The sequence below is a fragment of the Calonectris borealis genome, chromosome 17 (assembly GCF_964195595.1).
Source record: "Calonectris borealis chromosome 17, bCalBor7.hap1.2, whole genome shotgun sequence".
Lineage (NCBI taxonomy): Eukaryota > Metazoa > Chordata > Aves > Procellariiformes > Procellariidae > Calonectris > Calonectris borealis.
In genome coordinates, this window is record NC_134328.1 from 15,352,415 (window position 1) to 15,370,113 (window position 17,699).

General features: G+C 39.0%; 1 protein-coding gene across 4 annotated transcripts; it reads right to left on the bottom strand.

Annotated features, from left to right (window-relative positions):
• Window positions 1–406: 406 nt before the first annotated feature.
• Window positions 407–16,963, bottom strand: YTHDF1 (YTH N6-methyladenosine RNA binding protein F1). 4 transcript variants are annotated; one of them, XM_075166710.1, is made up of 6 exons: window positions 16,556–16,963; window positions 16,109–16,133; window positions 14,515–14,594; window positions 8,409–9,935; window positions 4,267–4,322; window positions 407–1,892 (listed from the first exon to the last, which is right to left on the bottom strand). In XM_075166710.1, the coding sequence occupies exons 1-5, from the start codon at window positions 16,580–16,582 to the stop codon at window positions 4,287–4,289; spliced, it is 1,695 nt and encodes a 564-aa protein (XP_075022811.1). In that variant the 5' UTR covers window positions 16,583–16,963; the 3' UTR covers window positions 407–1,892; window positions 4,267–4,286. The 4 variants fall into 4 exon arrangements, with proteins under 4 accessions (XP_075022811.1, XP_075022812.1, XP_075022808.1 ...); XM_075166711.1 differs by lacking the exon at window positions 4,267–4,322; XM_075166707.1 differs by lacking the exon at window positions 4,267–4,322 and having other exon boundaries at window positions 8,332–9,935.
• Window positions 16,964–17,699: the final 736 nt, after the last annotated feature.

The following is a 17,699-nucleotide window of genomic DNA, read 5'->3' on the forward strand; positions in this document are numbered from 1 at the left end:
AGCCAACTGCTGTAACAAGAAACTGTTCAGAGCTTTACTTCTATTTGGAAAGTTCTTTTCTCATCCCGGTGACCCATGTCTGCGATACTGCCTCCTGAAAGCTACAGGTCCACTTCCAATTCTTTCTTCAGCTTCTCCACCATACAAGGAGAAGGAAAGTACAAGTGACAGCCACTGCAAACGCATGTACTTCCTTTGAGGAACGGTAACATTCAAAGCAGCTCAAATCTCCTCTGCAGAGTCCTGCGAAACCCTTCTGCAATTATCAAGTGTGCTGATAGCAAACACCTAAGTGATTCAATCAAAACACTTCTGAAATTAGACTTAATTCACAAGTTGGCATAAAGGGTGATGATAACATAGGAAGACAACTGAAAGTAGGGAAAAAATGAAAATGACATCAAACTTGCTAAATATGTATTGTTTATTAAGGCTTGTATTCTCCTAGAGGAAAAAGTTAATCTGATGCTGTCCATTACCCCTTACAGGCAGTAACAGTCCAGAGACAGAGTTATACGTTCTAAATACAAGTCTAAATGATACAGATTAAACTTTATTTAAATTGGAGGTCCTTTTGGAGTAAATAGTATTCAGAAGATACTTGCTTTCTAATATAGTAAAAGATCCTCTACAATAAACACGTGCAGATTCAGTGTGCTAGAGCAGCGGACATGAGCACCATTTCCATGCTTAATTGGAACTCCAGTTGGTGACAGGTTCTCCGACGGTCCCCTCACTCCACAAAAACATGACAGCAAATTCAGTTTCTTAAAACAGGTTTTTTTACTCATCCAACAGAAAAAAATTAGACATACACACTGTCAATTTTAAACATCTGAGGCATAATCCATCATATTATCCGTACTATTAGTTCCTACGTTAAAGCTCAGCATTATTGGTATAAAAACTTTAAATGGCATTAGGATTTGGGGGGTGGGAGGGAGTAATGAAGGGAAGGATTAAAAATGATCTGCAATTAACTAATAACACCTGAAAGCTGAAACAGGTTTAAACACATTGTCCAAAACCCCTGCAATGTTGATAGCATCACATTATTATTTAATTAAGCTACAAAAACCGTAAAGCAGAATTATGGCTGAGAGAAAGCATCTCGCTCACTCTCGGCAGGATATGGTATAACAAATGCACACTGAAGCACTGGTTAACAGAATGTGAAAGGGAAATATTTTCCAGAGAAACAATTTCACTGACAATTTGATTTTCTACTAGACAGAAAAAACCAACATGGCGCATTAGCAATTTTAGAAGTGTAATTGTACAGATAAATAAAGAGGCATAGCAGCTGCACAAAGTGATCAGAAATTTAGTTTTTTCATTTCAAAATTCTGAAGTGCAGTATCTTAAAAGTTTTTTAAATGACAAAAATCAATGCATGGTTTCTTACTTCCGCCATGAAGAAAAAGGGCTTGGGAGGAGGATAAAGGAAGATTTGTAATGTATTCTCCATAATCTCTATATCTGGCTAGGAACATAATTTGTGCCAAAATAAAGTCTTTGGGAAGCACTGACATTTTAGTATGCTCATGTATAGGTCCACATTAGGTTAATATAACTGTTTACGAACTTAAAAAAATAAAAACAGACACACCTTTATTAATGATTTCTACAGAATTTTACATAGAAAAAAAGATACAAATTAATGCAGATCCACTTGGGCAAAAATAAACTACAATGTACTTAAAGATGCGACAACTTAATTTCCCCTGCACGAGAAGATATATTGGAGCTGAAAGCTTTAGTTTGTCCTGATGCCAGGATACAGCACCAGTATACTTAAATTTTGTTTCTCATAGTCGAATTTAATATCAGTTCTAGTATATATATCAAACTGTATATGTTTATTCTTATTGTTTGTTTCGATTCTGACGTTCCTGTAAAGAGAAAAAAGTTAAAAGTTAAGAAAGATTTTAGTCAAATGAACAAGCAAAAGGTTTTTAGTAATATAACAGCACTAATGTGATCCCAATTATACACTTTGTGAAAACATTGCTGCTACATTTTATAAATGTATTGTATATACCTGACAAGCCCAAAGACTTGTAAACTTAATATTAAGTGCAGCTTCAAGTGGAACAGCTGAATGAATACCTGCACAGTCACGTCATACTGACAGCAGATGAGGGTCATAATAAGAAAGGTATGGAGTATCAACATCCCAAGCAGAAACAGGACCTGCAATATTCTAGTTTCTGGACTGTTTCAGCTACTGCAGTAGTAGCACGACCAACACAAGAGCAGAAAGGAGGTGGTAGATGAGTGAACTCCACAGAACCGGTATAATTTTGAAGCACTCAAATGACTTCGGAGTTTAGTCATGTTCAATAAAAGCAGGATTTGAGCTCTCTAGAAATTCTGTTTCTAATTCTTCCTATCTGTTCAGCTGTTCTGGGAGGCGCTGTGAAATACTTGACAAGTCAGGGGGGAAAAAAAAAAAACCATCATCATCAGGTGGGAGAAAAGTTACATGCTTCTGCATGGTATGATAAAAACCAGCACAGCTAGACTGAACAACCCAGGAATTTCTAAAAGCGTTCTAGTACAGAAGCCAGTAGGCTCTTTGAAGTCTCTCTCAAAAGTTTCTGCTAACCACAAATACTGAAAACAGATAAAGGTAGTCTAAGGGATACCTGCAGGCATCCTCAATTGCTGTAAGTCTTCACCTAACTAACTTGTGCTCTCCCAGCAGTAAATAGTCATGCCTCTGCTCCGATTTAGAGCTGAGGCCCTGCACAGGGCTTACACAGACAAGTTGAGCAACGCAGTAACAAGCAAGGGGGTACTTTTTCAGTAATTGTTTCAGGTGCCCCATAAGTTGCAGAACATGCAGAAGACAGCCAGACGAGTTGAATAAAATATGCTGCTCTATCTTTAGGCCAGTGCATTCTTCCAGCTAAGACACCACGCAGATTGAATAGAAAGGGTTCAGCCTTACTCTTTTCCATTTCATCCTAATGGTGTTTAAAATAGACTGTATACTGCAAAACAGGCATGTAAAGACTACTTTGTGTACTGTACTTGAATGCATTAGTATGGCACCAAATCCTATTTCAAGCAAGAAAATTGTGAAATAGCCTAGGCATAAGCAACAGTCAACTCCTAAACTAACGCCTTCAGATTTTACTTGTTTTGTGGAATCTTTCTGTATAAAATTCATGTTGGAATTGTTTCTGTTGCGATGTAAAGCTTATTTGCAAATATACCAAACATTATAAATGTAACAGACTGTATTTGCTACTTCAGCTGGTCACAGCATAAAATCAGAAGAGTTTTTTTTCACATGGAATGGCCTCAAGTTGCACCAAGGGAGGTTTAGATTGAACATTAGGAGAAATTTCTTTACTGAAAGAGTGGTCAGGCCTTGGAACAGACTGCCCAGGGAAGTGGTGGAGTCACCATCCCTGGAGGTATTTAAAAGACGTGTAGATGAGGCCCTTAGGGACACGGTATAGTGGGCATGGTGTGTTGGGTTGACGGTTGGACACGATGATCTTAGAGGTCTTTTCCAACCTGTATGATTCTATGGAATATATTGATTTCTGCCTCAGGGCAGAATAATATTAATATTTCCATTTTCATAATAAAATTAAGTCAACAAAGTCTAGTATAAATTCTTAATCTATGATTTAAGACAGAAGATAGCAAAATTGTTGTACCCAATCAACAAAACAGACCATATAAAGTGGTATAATTTTTTAAAAAAAAATCTGTATTCCCCCTATCTTTTAACTGCTGACTTAGGATGAACTGTCAACGAAAGTAATTTCTTAGTGGTAGAGTATCAGAACATATCAGGTGTTGTATGTTCTTAGAACTTCTGGCTGCCTGACATTTCAAACAAAAGGTCGTTAGAAAGAATCTAAAACTGAATCATATCAACCCCATTTTCAGCCTTCCAAAAAAGTAATTGTTCCATCCTACTTCCATTTCTAAGGTGACAAATTCCCTTCGCTCTGCTTCACTGCCCTACCATGTTCATCAGCCCATTCTTTCCTATTGCCACCTTACATAACTTATTTTTAGTTTTCTATGTAGTCATCCACTGACCCTCATAATCCCACTTTCTTTAAAAGTCGAAGTCTTCCATTCTCGTGGACTAGTCCCAGGTAAACAGAAGACAGGCTAGCACCTGACACTTCTACCTGGTTCCTAGAAAGTATGCTCATGGCATTCAGAGACTCAGCTCAGGCTTTATAATTCAGCAGAAAGTAGTATTTATTGAACAAATTATTAAGCAGTTCCTCCTACCTTGCTGCTTGCTTTCTCTCTCAGGGGCTAATCTGAGTCTTCCTTTTAAAAAGCGTCTGAAAGCATATAAACAGGGAGGAAACTGATGCAACAATTCTTCACGCTCTTGAGCATGGCTGCTTTTTAGAAGTTCTAACGCTCAAATTCTCTTCCTTACTGCTATTTAGCACTACTGCAAGCAAGAACAAGCAGTTTTGTAAGCAACTAACAAAGCTTTGTTCATTTTGGTTCTGAAGATCCATCCGGAGCCTTCATAGTTTCTTTTCTCCAGGGGAATTCTGTTGCATACTACTCCTTCGTGACATTAATATGTATAGTCTTCAGACACAGGAATAACAGGTTTTCACAAAACCTGTAGAAGCTTCCATTTTGGAGACGCTCATCTCTGTCAAACTTCTGTTCCCTTCACCTCAGTCTGAAGTAGCTGTCAACCTTCCCACTAAACTTTATTTGTTAAGGTCAGTGGGATGAAAGCATTCAACTTCTGAGACAAAAATGTAAATGTTATCTTTATAATCAGGAAGCACAATTAGTATTAATCTTAAAATAGAAATGTTTTTTAACTAGTTCTGGAGGAAGGACAATATTCAATCCTTAAAAGTTCTGTGTCAATGAATCTGTTCACAGAAAACATACTGAAAGGAAATACTTATACAATGCTAGAAGAAAATGAGTATTTCCAAGTGCCAACATGCACTAGATAACATTATGCTATATTTAATCACCCAAAAGGAGAATTGGTAAGCTTGGTGATGCAAGAGCTTTCTGAGATAAGACTACTCAGCTCTTGCAGCACAACACCAAGGTGTAGACCTTGGAATTGCTGGGCTGTCACCTCTGATCTGTGTCAAGGCACTCAGCTGTCCAGTACAGCAACCGTGACCGTCCAGTTAAATACAGATCTATGAAGACAAACTGCTGACAGTAGATCAACCCATCTGTCCTACCACAAGATGCAAATAAAAATACCAAACTTGTTGCAGATTTTATTTTCTTTACAAGCTTTTTGACTTCGGAAGACAATTTTGTAAGACTAAGCAAGCATGTTTCCAGGGAATGTTAATAATTAATCCACATTATACTGTATTTTCTTTTTCAAAGAAGCTCTCTCACACACGTTGCAACTTTTTTATGTTTTAAGAGCACAAGCTTTGATCACAGAAGTTGCTCCCTTTCTGGACACTGTAGTGGCCCTGAAAAGTGACTGAGAAATGCTAGGAGGTCAGGAGAGATTTCATGCCACTCACTTTCTTGATATTTCCTTCCAGACACCAATATCCTTCTGTTACTCCTTTCCCAGGTTCTGGGTCACCAGACTGGGCTTAGATAGTTTGTTACTATGGCAAATCAAAAGCTGGACTTAATCCCAGCATGAACAAATCTTCCCTCAATTCTAGATGATGATACAGTCCTTAACCAATGCTGCTAACACAGATAAATCTTTAGCACTTCAGTGAATTTCATCCAGTATTATATCTGCCTAATCCACATTTGATGATTTGGTGTTAACACAGAAGCTCCGAGATCAGTTAAACTCAGAGAGCATACACCGCATACATTAGTTAAGGAAACACTGGCTAGCAAAAAACTGTAACCATATAAAGAAAAGAACTGAAATGCTAGTGGCTCGCATTGTACAGATTACAGTTATTCTTCCCTAATAAATATCTGTGTATAAATGAAATTAAAGCATTCAAGCCCTCCATGTGGAGATTTTTAAGAATTCTAGCCCTTTATAATCACAACAGTGGTGAAATGGAAGCACAAGATTTCAACAAGTAATTTTACTGCTAAGCAGAGTATAATGGATCAAAAACACAGCAACTTGAAAACCAATTAAGATGGCACATCCACAAACAACCATCTGAAAATGTCAATTTGGTCATAAGATACCTTAACTGGCAATAAGATTCTTCAAAAATTATTGTCACAGGAAGGTTAACTTTACATAACAGGAAGGCTTCAACTTCAATAGCACAAACTTCTCAACAGTAAGAAGTTTAAGTGTGTACATATCCTGCAAAGAAATTCTTCCAGTAATTAGTTGGACTTCTAAAATTCATTTAGTCAGTGAAGGGGAAAAAACTAACTTTCCAGACAATAGTTTTATAGAATGCAACCCAACAAGCACTATCTTATTTTTCATTCCCTCACTGTTGATCTGCTTTACCTCTCTAGCATTATTATCTTCCTCAGTGTACTTCAATTGTCTGTATATTGTCCTATTTTCTAAGCTATTCAGAGGAACCTAAGAAATGTTAAATTAGACTTCAGAGTTTATTTTCTGAATGTGTCATACAAGCTAAAGCCTCAGTTTTAAATGAGGCAGAAAAAATACATCATTTTGAAAAACTGATCCTGTTATAAAGCAGTGACCTGTGTAAGAATATTGTATCGGCACTTGAACTGAAAGTGGCAATAGCTGCGTATATGAAAACAACCCAAAGCGGGATCAGCCCAATAGTTAACATCAGTCTCCTGAGCTACTACAAAGCAAAGGAAGTTCGGCTTTCAGTACGCAGCCATCTGGATCTTTCTCAGGCCAGGAAGTTAACTGTTCAAGACTAGCTCTCCTATCACTTTACCAGTACTCTCACTCCTCAAATACACACATTATTCTCCCCTCCAGACTTGGCAGCAAACCACAGGGAGACTCAGCATTACAAAAACCAAAACAATCACCCCCATACACTGTAAACACTGGACAAAGGAACCGAGGCCTTTTGACTTACTCAAGATTCTCTCCTACATAAGGGAACACCTCTCTTCAAGATACAGGTTGCATTAATCATTGAATTGCTAATTGTCTACTGAAGGAATGAAGTGTTGATGTAAAGGCTTTTAGGTTTTAGCCTGTGGAACCCCACAGGGAGTACAAGAAAAACTTCAAATCTTAAGCTCTCTTTTCCTGCTGCGTTGAGGTACGCTATGCACATCGTATCTGATGGCTAGGAAAAGTTGAGCTAAAAAGTTCTTAAGGCACTGATCTCCTTTTCTCTCATAATTTAAGGGTACATTCTATGAAGACAGTTTAAAGCAATTTTATCTGCATTTTTAAAGGGCAATAAAACCTTTAAAATGGCAACTTCAATTTAAGCTCCAGGAACATGCATTAAGTCTTTGCTTCAAAAACATTTTGAAGCAAGCATGAGCTCCACTAAACTAGCCTGTCAAATAAATGCTTTATTTGAAATGCTATATGAAAAAATCTATGAAACACTATCAATATCAAGCAACTTTAAGTGTCACTTAGCTAGTAACTACACATCCCAACACCTATTATTTTGTCAGTCTATTACTTCTAGACTGCTTAATTAGAGAAAGGCATTCTTGAAACTGAGGTCATGGGATAAATAGGGACAGATGTCTCTTGCAGTAGACTTAGAGCCATGAAAGTGTATATAAGTTTTTACTACACTTTTCCAGTTACTGCCCAAATTTCTCTTACCACATCTTCACTCAAAACTTCTCTTCAAGAATTAGTAGACAGATTAGACCTAGGAACTGAAAACCTTTATTTGCCCAAATAATAATACACGTGACTTCAGCAGCAGAAATGCAATCTTTCTAGCACTATTCCAGCAATTTTATGCAACTCTTTCTTTTCCAGAGAGATGGAAAAGACTGAAGACTACAGACTTTTAAAAGACTACACCAAAAGAACTGAACAAACAAGATCAGGGTTCTTGCTCTTAAAGGTGATGTACAACTTTCAAATGCCAACACAGGTATCGATTTTGATAGTCCAGTTCCAGTCAAACAGTGTTAAAACACCTCATATTTATAAGGCAAAAAGCTTAAGCGGCAATCATTGGTAGAATCCAATTCTGAAACAGAAACTATTTTCTAGTTTATTAACTATTTTAAGATTAAAAAAATAAATCAAACTCCAAAACACTGGACATAATGTCCTTCACCTGCATTATTTCTTAACTTTCTGCTTTGAAACCCATTAGCTATGAAATTGTCACAGACAAATAAGCATCAGTTTGTTTTTTGTGTTGCTAAACACACATAAAACCATCAAGTTGAGATGTATTAAAAACATTTCAAATTCCTACTTACATTTTTTCCACCATAGCAGCCTTCACATTTCATTTTCCCCATATCTGTGTATAAAATAAATTTTTTAATAAGTTTACCTTCCGCACCACCTCCTCCTCTTCTTGGCGCTTTTCATAATGAGAAAAGTCATCAAAGATGGAGGTCGTGTGCTTGTAAGTAGCAATAATTTTAAGCACTTGTTTTGCTTTTTCTAAGGGCACCTCCTGTGTATCACGGGAGTTTGTAACGGGTTTGTTGTCATTGTTCTCCAGCCTGATGTGTCGGAGCTGGTTGTTGGGCACATCCTTCACAAAGATCCACTTGACATCAAATTTCCCCTTCCACTTGTCCTGAGACCAGACACCTGCACTGGTGCCATAGTCCACAGGTGATTTCATCTCTGCTACTCCACAGAAGTGTCCACTGCCATTGACGCTGAATAGCAAGTAGACTGGACCTTTGCTATTCATGGACCGAAAAGCACTGTCCAGGCGTTTGTTGCCATGTTCTGTACTACACCAAATAGAATACTTAATGGAACGATGAATATCATCCTCAGAATAGCTCTTTATTATGAACACACGTCCATTTTTAAGGTTCCATTCAAAATCTTTAGGGTTATAGCTGTGAGCAGCTTTCAGTTTTTCAAGAACAGGATGGGACTCGCCACTTGGAACAGGGTTAGGCTGGGTACTGCCAGCTGAGTTACTGTCGTTACCAGTTCCTCCACTTTGGCCAAAAGCTGCATTTCTGTTGCGAGGAGCTACCCAGCGATTTTGGGGTGGCTGCTGAGGGGTCTGATACTGCGGCTGAGTCAATGGAGGAGGTTGAGTTGGAACAGGCTGAACAATTTGTTGCTGTGGCTGTGGGACAGACTGAGGAGAAGGTATCTGTTGGGGGGCAGGAACTTTTGCCACAGGGCCCTTATTGTCCCAAGTACCTATGTCCATATTATGCTTTATAGGTGGAGGAGGCAATGCTCCTCCAATTACAGGTCCAGTTTTTGTTTTCATTTTAGGCTGTGGTTTCGCAGGCTTGCTAGCTATAGCAGCCCAAGAAGTTGGTTTAGATACTGGCAAGTTTACATTAGATCCACCATTACCAGAGAGGGCACCTGTCATCCCAGCACTGTTGACAACAGAACCTACTGTTTTCACCGCAGAAGTTGTAACATCTCCACCAATCTTAAGTCCAACCATTCCCTGTTCAATACTGTTCATTCCAGGAGCTTTATTTAATGTATCATTATGAAATCCTGTTTGTCCATCCACAATGGTACCGCCCAGTGAACTAGGTGGGTAGCTGTAGCTGCTCCCATATGCTGAACTTTGAGTCTGCTGTCCTTGGGATCCGCTTGTTCCCCAAGCTGAGAAGGCAGGATTTTCAGGGAAAAAATTAAACCGGTGTTGATAGATATTATTTCCCAGACCCCCAGGCTGTCCAAAAACAGCATCGTGCATAAAATGATGATCTCCATTACTGAGCTGTCCATAGGTGGTGAGATACGGGATAGGAGGATCTCCTCCTGTAGACCATGGTGCTTCACTGAGAGAATAGGGGAACCCAATAGATGGTGGATAATAACTGGACAGATAAGGATCAGTCATTGATGGATAGCTACTGTTCTGTTAAAGAGAAAAAAAAAAAGTAACTTCAGATATAAAATACCCATTCATTTATAAATAGCCACAACACTGTTCATCACCAAATAGAAAAGAACAATAGAGACAAGGTAATTTAATTTCTAATTACAGATCTTAGTTCACACTCCAAGAAAGATTCAGGGCTAAAATGCAGTATCTGTTTGTTTATAATACACCCCAGGACTAGTGGCTCACAATGAGGTTAGTATTTGAGATTTTGAAACCAGGTAAGCTTATTTACATTACTAAGAGTATTCTGTGGCTTCTTCTAGAATTATTTAATCTACCAATACCCCAAAATATTTCAAGGAACTTATATAACAATATATTTTGTGTCTCACAGAACTAAGGCTATTTAATATTTCCGGATCACTACATGGGAGAAATTTTCAATGAAATTACTTTAGTATGACAGCGCATATAACAGAAAATATGATCACAGTCCTCATTATGGAATTGTTTTGACAATCCCCGACAAGCAAAACATACCTGAAATGGTAAAACATGCAAAGGCTACTTCTGACATAGACAGGACCACAGTGAGATCACACGGTAAGAAGCATACCAAGTTTGCTTAAAGTAGACCTGACAACTACAAACTGAAATTAAGGTGACCGGTATACTAGAGACAAATATATGCAAATATGGCATGTGATATATACCATTCAAACTGTTTGAGAAAGACCCTATTCAGCCTTTTGCAAAAGTCTCTTCTCCCTCAGTAGTAAAGTTACAAATGTGCTAGACTGTTTCTGACTGTCCTTCCAAACAGGCCATCTTTTTCACTCTATGAAATAAGAGACTGACCAACTGCTTCTTAGACCAAGCTGAGAAGCATTTCCTTCCACTGTAAATCTTCTGCTGACACCTGATTTTGAAGCATTCCGTACGTTTCTCATATTCAACAATGCAAAAGAACAAATATAGAATATCCTAAAATAGGTTTTATTTCTCTTTAAATAAACTTGAAGCATATATATTGGAGACCTTCCAAACTGACACTCTTAACTGTAATTACCAGCGAGGGGGAGGGAAGGTCAAACATCTCCTGTTAATGAGTCAAACAGTAGCTAGCCTCTCCTTATTCATGGAGAAAGATTATTTTTAAGAAGAGGAACTAGGATTTCTTTCAAACTGCAAGATTTCAAACTTGAAAAAATACATCTGCAAAATCAGCAAAACTGCACTGGAACTTCAGTCATTTCTCAAAAAATCAGATTATTTCTCAGCTCATTCAAAAAGTGAAGTAAAAAAACTCCTTGCTGAAGATAAGCATAATACCCAACTGATACACAGAGTCATTTGTATTGCTCATTTTTCAATTACTCTCTTCCATGGCATCCCAAAGCCAGAGTAATTCAATATCCTTACTTTCCATATACAGAATGATACTATAAAATGCATCCAAGACTTACATACAGTATTGCAACCACTTCTAAGATTTAAACAGCCTAAATCCAGCGTTATTGATTCAAAAGAAATAATCTCTGCCACTGTTCATGCTTTTATTTACGTGCAAATTCTATCATCAACAAGAGGTACACAATCCACCTTCCTATGAGAAGATCCTCTAACATGCATTACATTTTCTGAGACTCCCAAGCTAAAACAATCAATATTTAGCATATGAAAACATCATTTTTCTGAAAGACTTAACTTTGAGATTGCTATGTGTTATATCTCAAAGTGTTAATACTAAAGAAAAATGTAAAAACAAATGCAGATGAAAGGGAGGAGACATAAATAGTTCTTCAGAGATACTTATATTCATATATTCTACAGATTTAGGATTTATTAAGACCAAAAAGTATAAGCCTAGAGAAAGCAGGTGTTTTGTCCTAAAATATTTCTGCTAAAGGATTCTAGACAATTCCCGAGACTGTCACCTCCTGTCACACAGCCTGTAAAGTTTCCACAAGGATTCTAACAAGATTAAAGGAAAGTTTCAGCAGACATCCTTACAAAACATTCAATCTGCTTTGACTGGCTTTATGCCAGAGTGTGTAAAAGAAACCCTGACAGAAGTCCTTCACTGCAACAGCAGTACCTTTATTTCAACAAACTTATCCTTGACCATTCTGCACCCTTCCGTATTTTTTTTTTTAATTAAAAAAAAACCCAAACCCAACCATTCTGTTAATTAGGAAGGTAATCCTTCTTTCTCTCAAAGTACGCTGCTTGCTAGTAATTCGCTGTTATTTATGAATAATCTTTTGGTTTTCAATGACATTACATGAGGGATGCCTTTCCTGCTTTGAATATAACTTTGTGTATGAACACTCTACTTCACTCAGTTCCCTTTAGAAGTACTTTTAGTGTGCTTTATAACAAAAAGCTATCACATCTTAAATTTAATCTGTATGAAACTGTATGAACTGCTACTTGGATACTAGAACCTTTATGGAATGAAAAGAAGGCACCACTACTTAGGAGCAGTTTTCAATAGAAAGATGGAAGACATTTATATTTTATTTGATTATATAACATACTCAATACTAATTTTAAAGACTAATTTGTACTTTTAAAATATGAAATTAACACAATATTACCAACTACATTTGATCTTTGATGTCAAATATATTGTTGTATCAGCTGGGGGTTTAATTGCTTAAAGTATTTTAAAATATCCAGTTGGTTTTAAATCTTTTTCTGTAAGTCACTTATATTTTACTGTAATTTTAAAGGGTGGAATAATCTGACTGAATAACTAGGTAATAAGGCTTTGTTCAGAAACATGGTTGTCCTCAGTACAAAAATCTCACAGTCCTAATTAACGCTACTGTCACTTTCCACTTAAAACTGTAAGACGACCTACACAATTGTTTCTTGTAGCATGCCAATTTCTTACCGCAGCATAAATAAATTGGTCAATGGAGCTACGCTTTCATGTAAGAAATCTTTATTAGAATTATGGAAATTCTAACAGTCATAGCAATTTTTCCATTTAAACCTAATAATTGGGCTTGTTGACAGCTACGAGAAATTTCCTAGAATTAAACTATAATAGATGGTTCTACATTTTTTGTATATGAAGTTTAATGCTCAGTGTATTTCACATTAGAAAAACATATCTTGATTTTAAGTAATTAAAAATTACATACAAATGTGGTGAAGTAGAATTTAAAGAAAAATAGAGAAAGGTGAAAACCTCAGTTTCTTTCAAAATTAATTTTGCTTTAAAAAAGAAAATTTTACTTCCTTTTTTCCCCACAAATTTCCTGATTTTATCCCTGCTACAGTACATTAATTCCAGAGAAGAGGGAACGCTTCCCATTAAATCATTTTAACTTTGTATAAGTCTGGAGAACATATCCATGCTGCAGAGGACTACGAAGCTTAGCTTGGGAGCCAGAACCCACACAGTGCAGAACTTGGACAATTCATGTTGTCATATATACACTTGTCCTGACTTCCACAGTGGTATGTCTCGATTGCTTCCAGGATGGAAACGAGCTCAAGTACATATATATTGTGCTAAAGTCTGCGCCCTTCCCGAAAGCTGCTATGATCCAAAACAAACTCATAACGCAGTTCCATCTATCTGACGGCCCTAACAAAAGTGTTTAATACACCTTGAAGATAACCAATACACAGTACATTAATTGATACTGTTTAGTCTAGATTCAAGATTAATCACAATTCCACAAATGAAACAAAACAGCACACTATATGCTATTTTTTTTTAGCATGTAGAATAATTTTTTTTTGCAAGCAAGTTCAGTGATGTCACCAATATTAACAGTGGCATCTATCAGCTTCAGGCTGAATTTTTAAAACATAACACTTGGCCTTTCTGCCAAGAAATGATAATGTACCTCGGTAGGTCTCTCTCTGAAATGGTGTTTTGTATTTGTGAAAGAAAACTTTTTGCATCTCCAGTTTCTATACATTTTGTTCACTTTAAAGATCTGAATGTTAAGTCAAAAATTACTGCAATTAAAAGATATTTTCAATTTATAATGGTATTCAAGTCATGGATGTTGATTTAACATACATTATAATGAACTGGATTATATTGAGAGTTTACATTACAGTGCCTTAGTCTTAAAATAACACATTTTTAATTCTTAAGGTATTTCAGGGGACATAAAAGAACAACAATATTTGCTGAAGTGTAAAAAGCAAGCGGGACAGCTCTACAAGCTATCTAGAAAGCATCGAAACCAAATTTCAACTACGCTAATTTCTAGGATTATACAAATTATACAAATCAGGAGAGCCCAAAAGCAGAACCTTCAGACTCCCACATGCAACTCATCTATCCAAGAACTGTAAGATCAAATAGCCTGTCACACTCCAACCGTACCCATAACCTGCAATTTGAGGAGCAATCAGCAGACACTAGTTGGAGCATTAACTTCATTTTCACTTGTGGCCATCTGGATATGCAGAGCAATATTAGCTTTGTGAGCACAAATGCTAGTTGTATTACCAAGTAACACAATATGCCAGTCATTTCTTTTTCCATTCTATTTAAGGAATTTGCTCCCTCAACACAATCCTATGAATTGAGTGTCGACAGCATGCCTAAGAAAAAAACCTAAGTTAAAAATACACTAACCTGATTTGACTGCCCAGAAAGGTAAGGTTCAAAATCGTTGTCATGAACTGTATCCTTCTGATGCAACGAACCATTTTGTACTAGAAGAAAAAGGTTACAACATATTATAATACTCCTTAGTAGCATTTCAGTAAAAAGTTCCACCCTATGTTATTTTACAAAAAGCTGGATTTCTTCTTCACAGCAGGAAAGACTCATGAAAAGACCAAGGGATGACATTTTTCCCCAAAACTGTTTCTCTTTTATTATTGCTTATAAAACTAAATTTGAGTAAATTAAAAAGAAAAATCTACACTTGAGAGTGAATAGACAACTCGTGAATCACCTCTGAACAAAAAAATAATTATTGACAAGAATTTTGTGAAAACTATTGGGAAACAACATCTATTGTTCTGGTCCATAATTAGAACTCTCAGAAACTAATTCACAGTTCTCCCAGCATCTGTTATTCACTGCTTGCTTAAGTTAAGCTGGCTAAAATAAGAGGAGGTGAGGTTACATTTAGTTATGAAATAATGACTGCTAAGTGCCTTGATATCCTGACATTTTCAGGAAAATTTGAGTCTCAACTCTCTCATGTGTAAAAGAGAGATATCTGCCATAATCAAAGGCCTACTTAAGCATGAATTAATGTGTGAAAAGCATTCAAAACCCATTACTGAAAGATATACAAACCCAAAACTGTTATTAGGTCACTTCAAATAATTTCATTTGTTTACTTTAAATTTAAGAAAACAAGGTCAAACACATTATGTGATAGTTGCTTTATTTACCTAATTCACAGAAACAGCTAAACTAAACTAAAATTAACACTACACCAAATAGGATGTTTAGCAAACAAGTTTGGGAATTTACCAGAATATTTCTGCAAAGTTTGTCAGGGAGAGTAGAGGAAAGACTATTTACAAACATAGGAAAGAGTGTCAAACTTTCTGTAACTAGAATTAGCTGGATTTTTAAGGCAGGTTAAGTTACATTAAAAAGCAGTTATGAGTTGAATATTGTTAGTTTCTGAGCCTGAACAGTTACGCACTTATTAGCAATCACAGTAATAATCAAGGTATTTTCTTAGATGACTTATTATTAAATTTAATTTCACATTAAGCATGGGAATTATCATAAAAAGCCTATCATCTGATCAGAAGTTATCCGTTTTTTATTTAAAATTCCTTAAATAATTAAGTTTGTAGGCTTATATATGACAGCTAGAACATATGCCGTCAACAGCAGACCAGTAACACAATTGCATTCGTATAGCAGGAAGAGACTATGCAAAAGTATGTAAAAATATATATTGAATAGGCTTGTGACTTTATGTAGAAATCTGCTTTATTTTAAGGAAATGAAAAGCATTATTATGTTTATTACTAACAGATAGTCCTTCCCACCGTAAACTCAGTAACATTAAGAGGGATGCAAGCAAGCTTGTACGAATAACAGTTTATGTTATTTTTGAAACAAAGCACAACTTCCTTTGTTCCAGATGTTATCCATACGGACTAAGAGCAATACCTTTCTGCTCACCTACAGGTACCTGCATAATTCATCTGTTACAGTAACAATTTAAACGACCAGATCTCAGCATGATCCTCACCTTTATTATCCTGTCCTTTCGGTCTCTGGGAAGCCATGGCACATGATGGGGTAAAGGAAAAGGGGGGGGGGGAAGAGAGGGAAAACAAAAAAGTTAATTTTGGAAAAACGCTTATATTGCCACTGCAAAACACACAGTTTTTGAGGAGGAATAACAGGCTCATAAAAATAGCGAATAACTTATCAGGGCTCGTTTAAACTGGGACCGAGGAGTATGCTTCACGTATCATTCGGCATTGGCCTTCCTGAGAAATGGCCTCGGCTCTCGAAAGGCAGTGGGAACGTGCTGTGCCCACGGGGGAAGTTAACGAGAAAGATTAAGCTCCAAAGAAGCCGGGAGGGAGAGGAAAAGCCTCTCTCGGGCCAGACGCAGGCACCGGCCTGCAAGGGAAAGCCCCCGCCCCCGGGTGGGGAGGAGGCAGGCCGCGCGCTTCGCTTCGCCACTTACCTGAGGGTCAACGCTTGTGGCAGACATAATTCATGTACAGGGCCGCCGTGGTTCAGCAGAGAGGGCCGGGGGAGAAGGCAGGGCCGCTCGGCGCGGCGCGGAGCTCCGGGGCCTGGCGGAGGGGTGGCGGCGGCGCCTCTCCCCTCAGGCGGCGGCCGGGGAGGGGAAGGGGCCGGGGCCGAGGGGGAGGGAAAGGGGCCGCTGGCGCGCGCGCCGCCGTTCGGCGTCTCCTCAGCGCGCCCAGGGGACGGTAGGCCGGCGCCGGTCCCGCGCCTCGCCTCACCCTGCCGGCCCCGTCTCTTCACATGCCCCCGGGCCGCGCTGCCCGGGCCTGCCCGCCGCCGTCGGGCCGCAGCGAGGGATGGAGCCAGAGCCTCCAACTCCAATGGCGGCGGGCGCCGGGCTGCGGTGACGTCAACGCCGAGAGCGCGCGGGGCACGCCGGGAAAGCACGGCCGGGCGCAGGCGGGGAGGGGGAGGAAGGCGCGCGGAGCCCGGCGGCACCTGCCGCGCATGCGCGGGCGGGCGGCGGGCTGAGGCGCCGGGCGGCGCGGGCGGCCGGCTGAGGGGGCGGGCGGCGGGCAGCGGGCAGCGCCTTCTCCCGTCCCCGACCCCTTCTGTCCTCGCTCGGCCTGTGCGAGGCTGTAGACGAGCCTCCCTGCTCGTAGGCTCGGCCGAGCAGGCTCACTGGTGGCCCGAGGCGCTGAGGGAGGCAAGTCTCCTCTCACACCAGCCCGCCGGCGGCGCGGATCCGGCCCTTGGGCCCGCGGTAGCTGCGGCTGGGATCCTCAGGCAGAGGGTCACAACCAGCCTGGCTGCTGGCCGCAGCTGCTCGCACCATGGTTTTTTATCAGGTTAATTCATTTTATTTTCCTTCCAGCTGCTGTTTTGCAGAACCTGGGTGAAATCTTGGCCCCCTTGGCATGGCTTATGTTGATTTCAGCAGGGCCGAGAAGTAGACAGTGGTTTTCAGGGAGACGTCATTTAGCTGTGCACCCTTCCGAGGGAAGGTGAGGAAATGAAGCAGTAGTGAGTAAGTCGCCTGAGTTGTAGTCGTTCAGTGCTGCTTTATGCCAAAGTTGAATCTCCGTAATTTTTAAGGAGGGCTGGCTTAAGGAGAAATCAGATTAAATGAAAGCAATGCC

Coding starts and splice junctions, on each gene's coding strand:
- YTHDF1 (XM_075166707.1), bottom strand. CDS start 16,582: ATGTCTGCCACAAGCGTTGACCCTCAG. Junction 16,134..16,555: donor CCACAAGCGTTGACCCTCAG/GTAAGTGGCGAA, acceptor ATGGCTTCCCAG/AGACCGAAAGGACAGGATAA. Junction 9,936..14,514: donor TTTCTGGGCAGTCAAATCAG/GTTAGTGTATTT, acceptor TCTCTTTAACAG/AACAGTAGCTATCCATCAAT.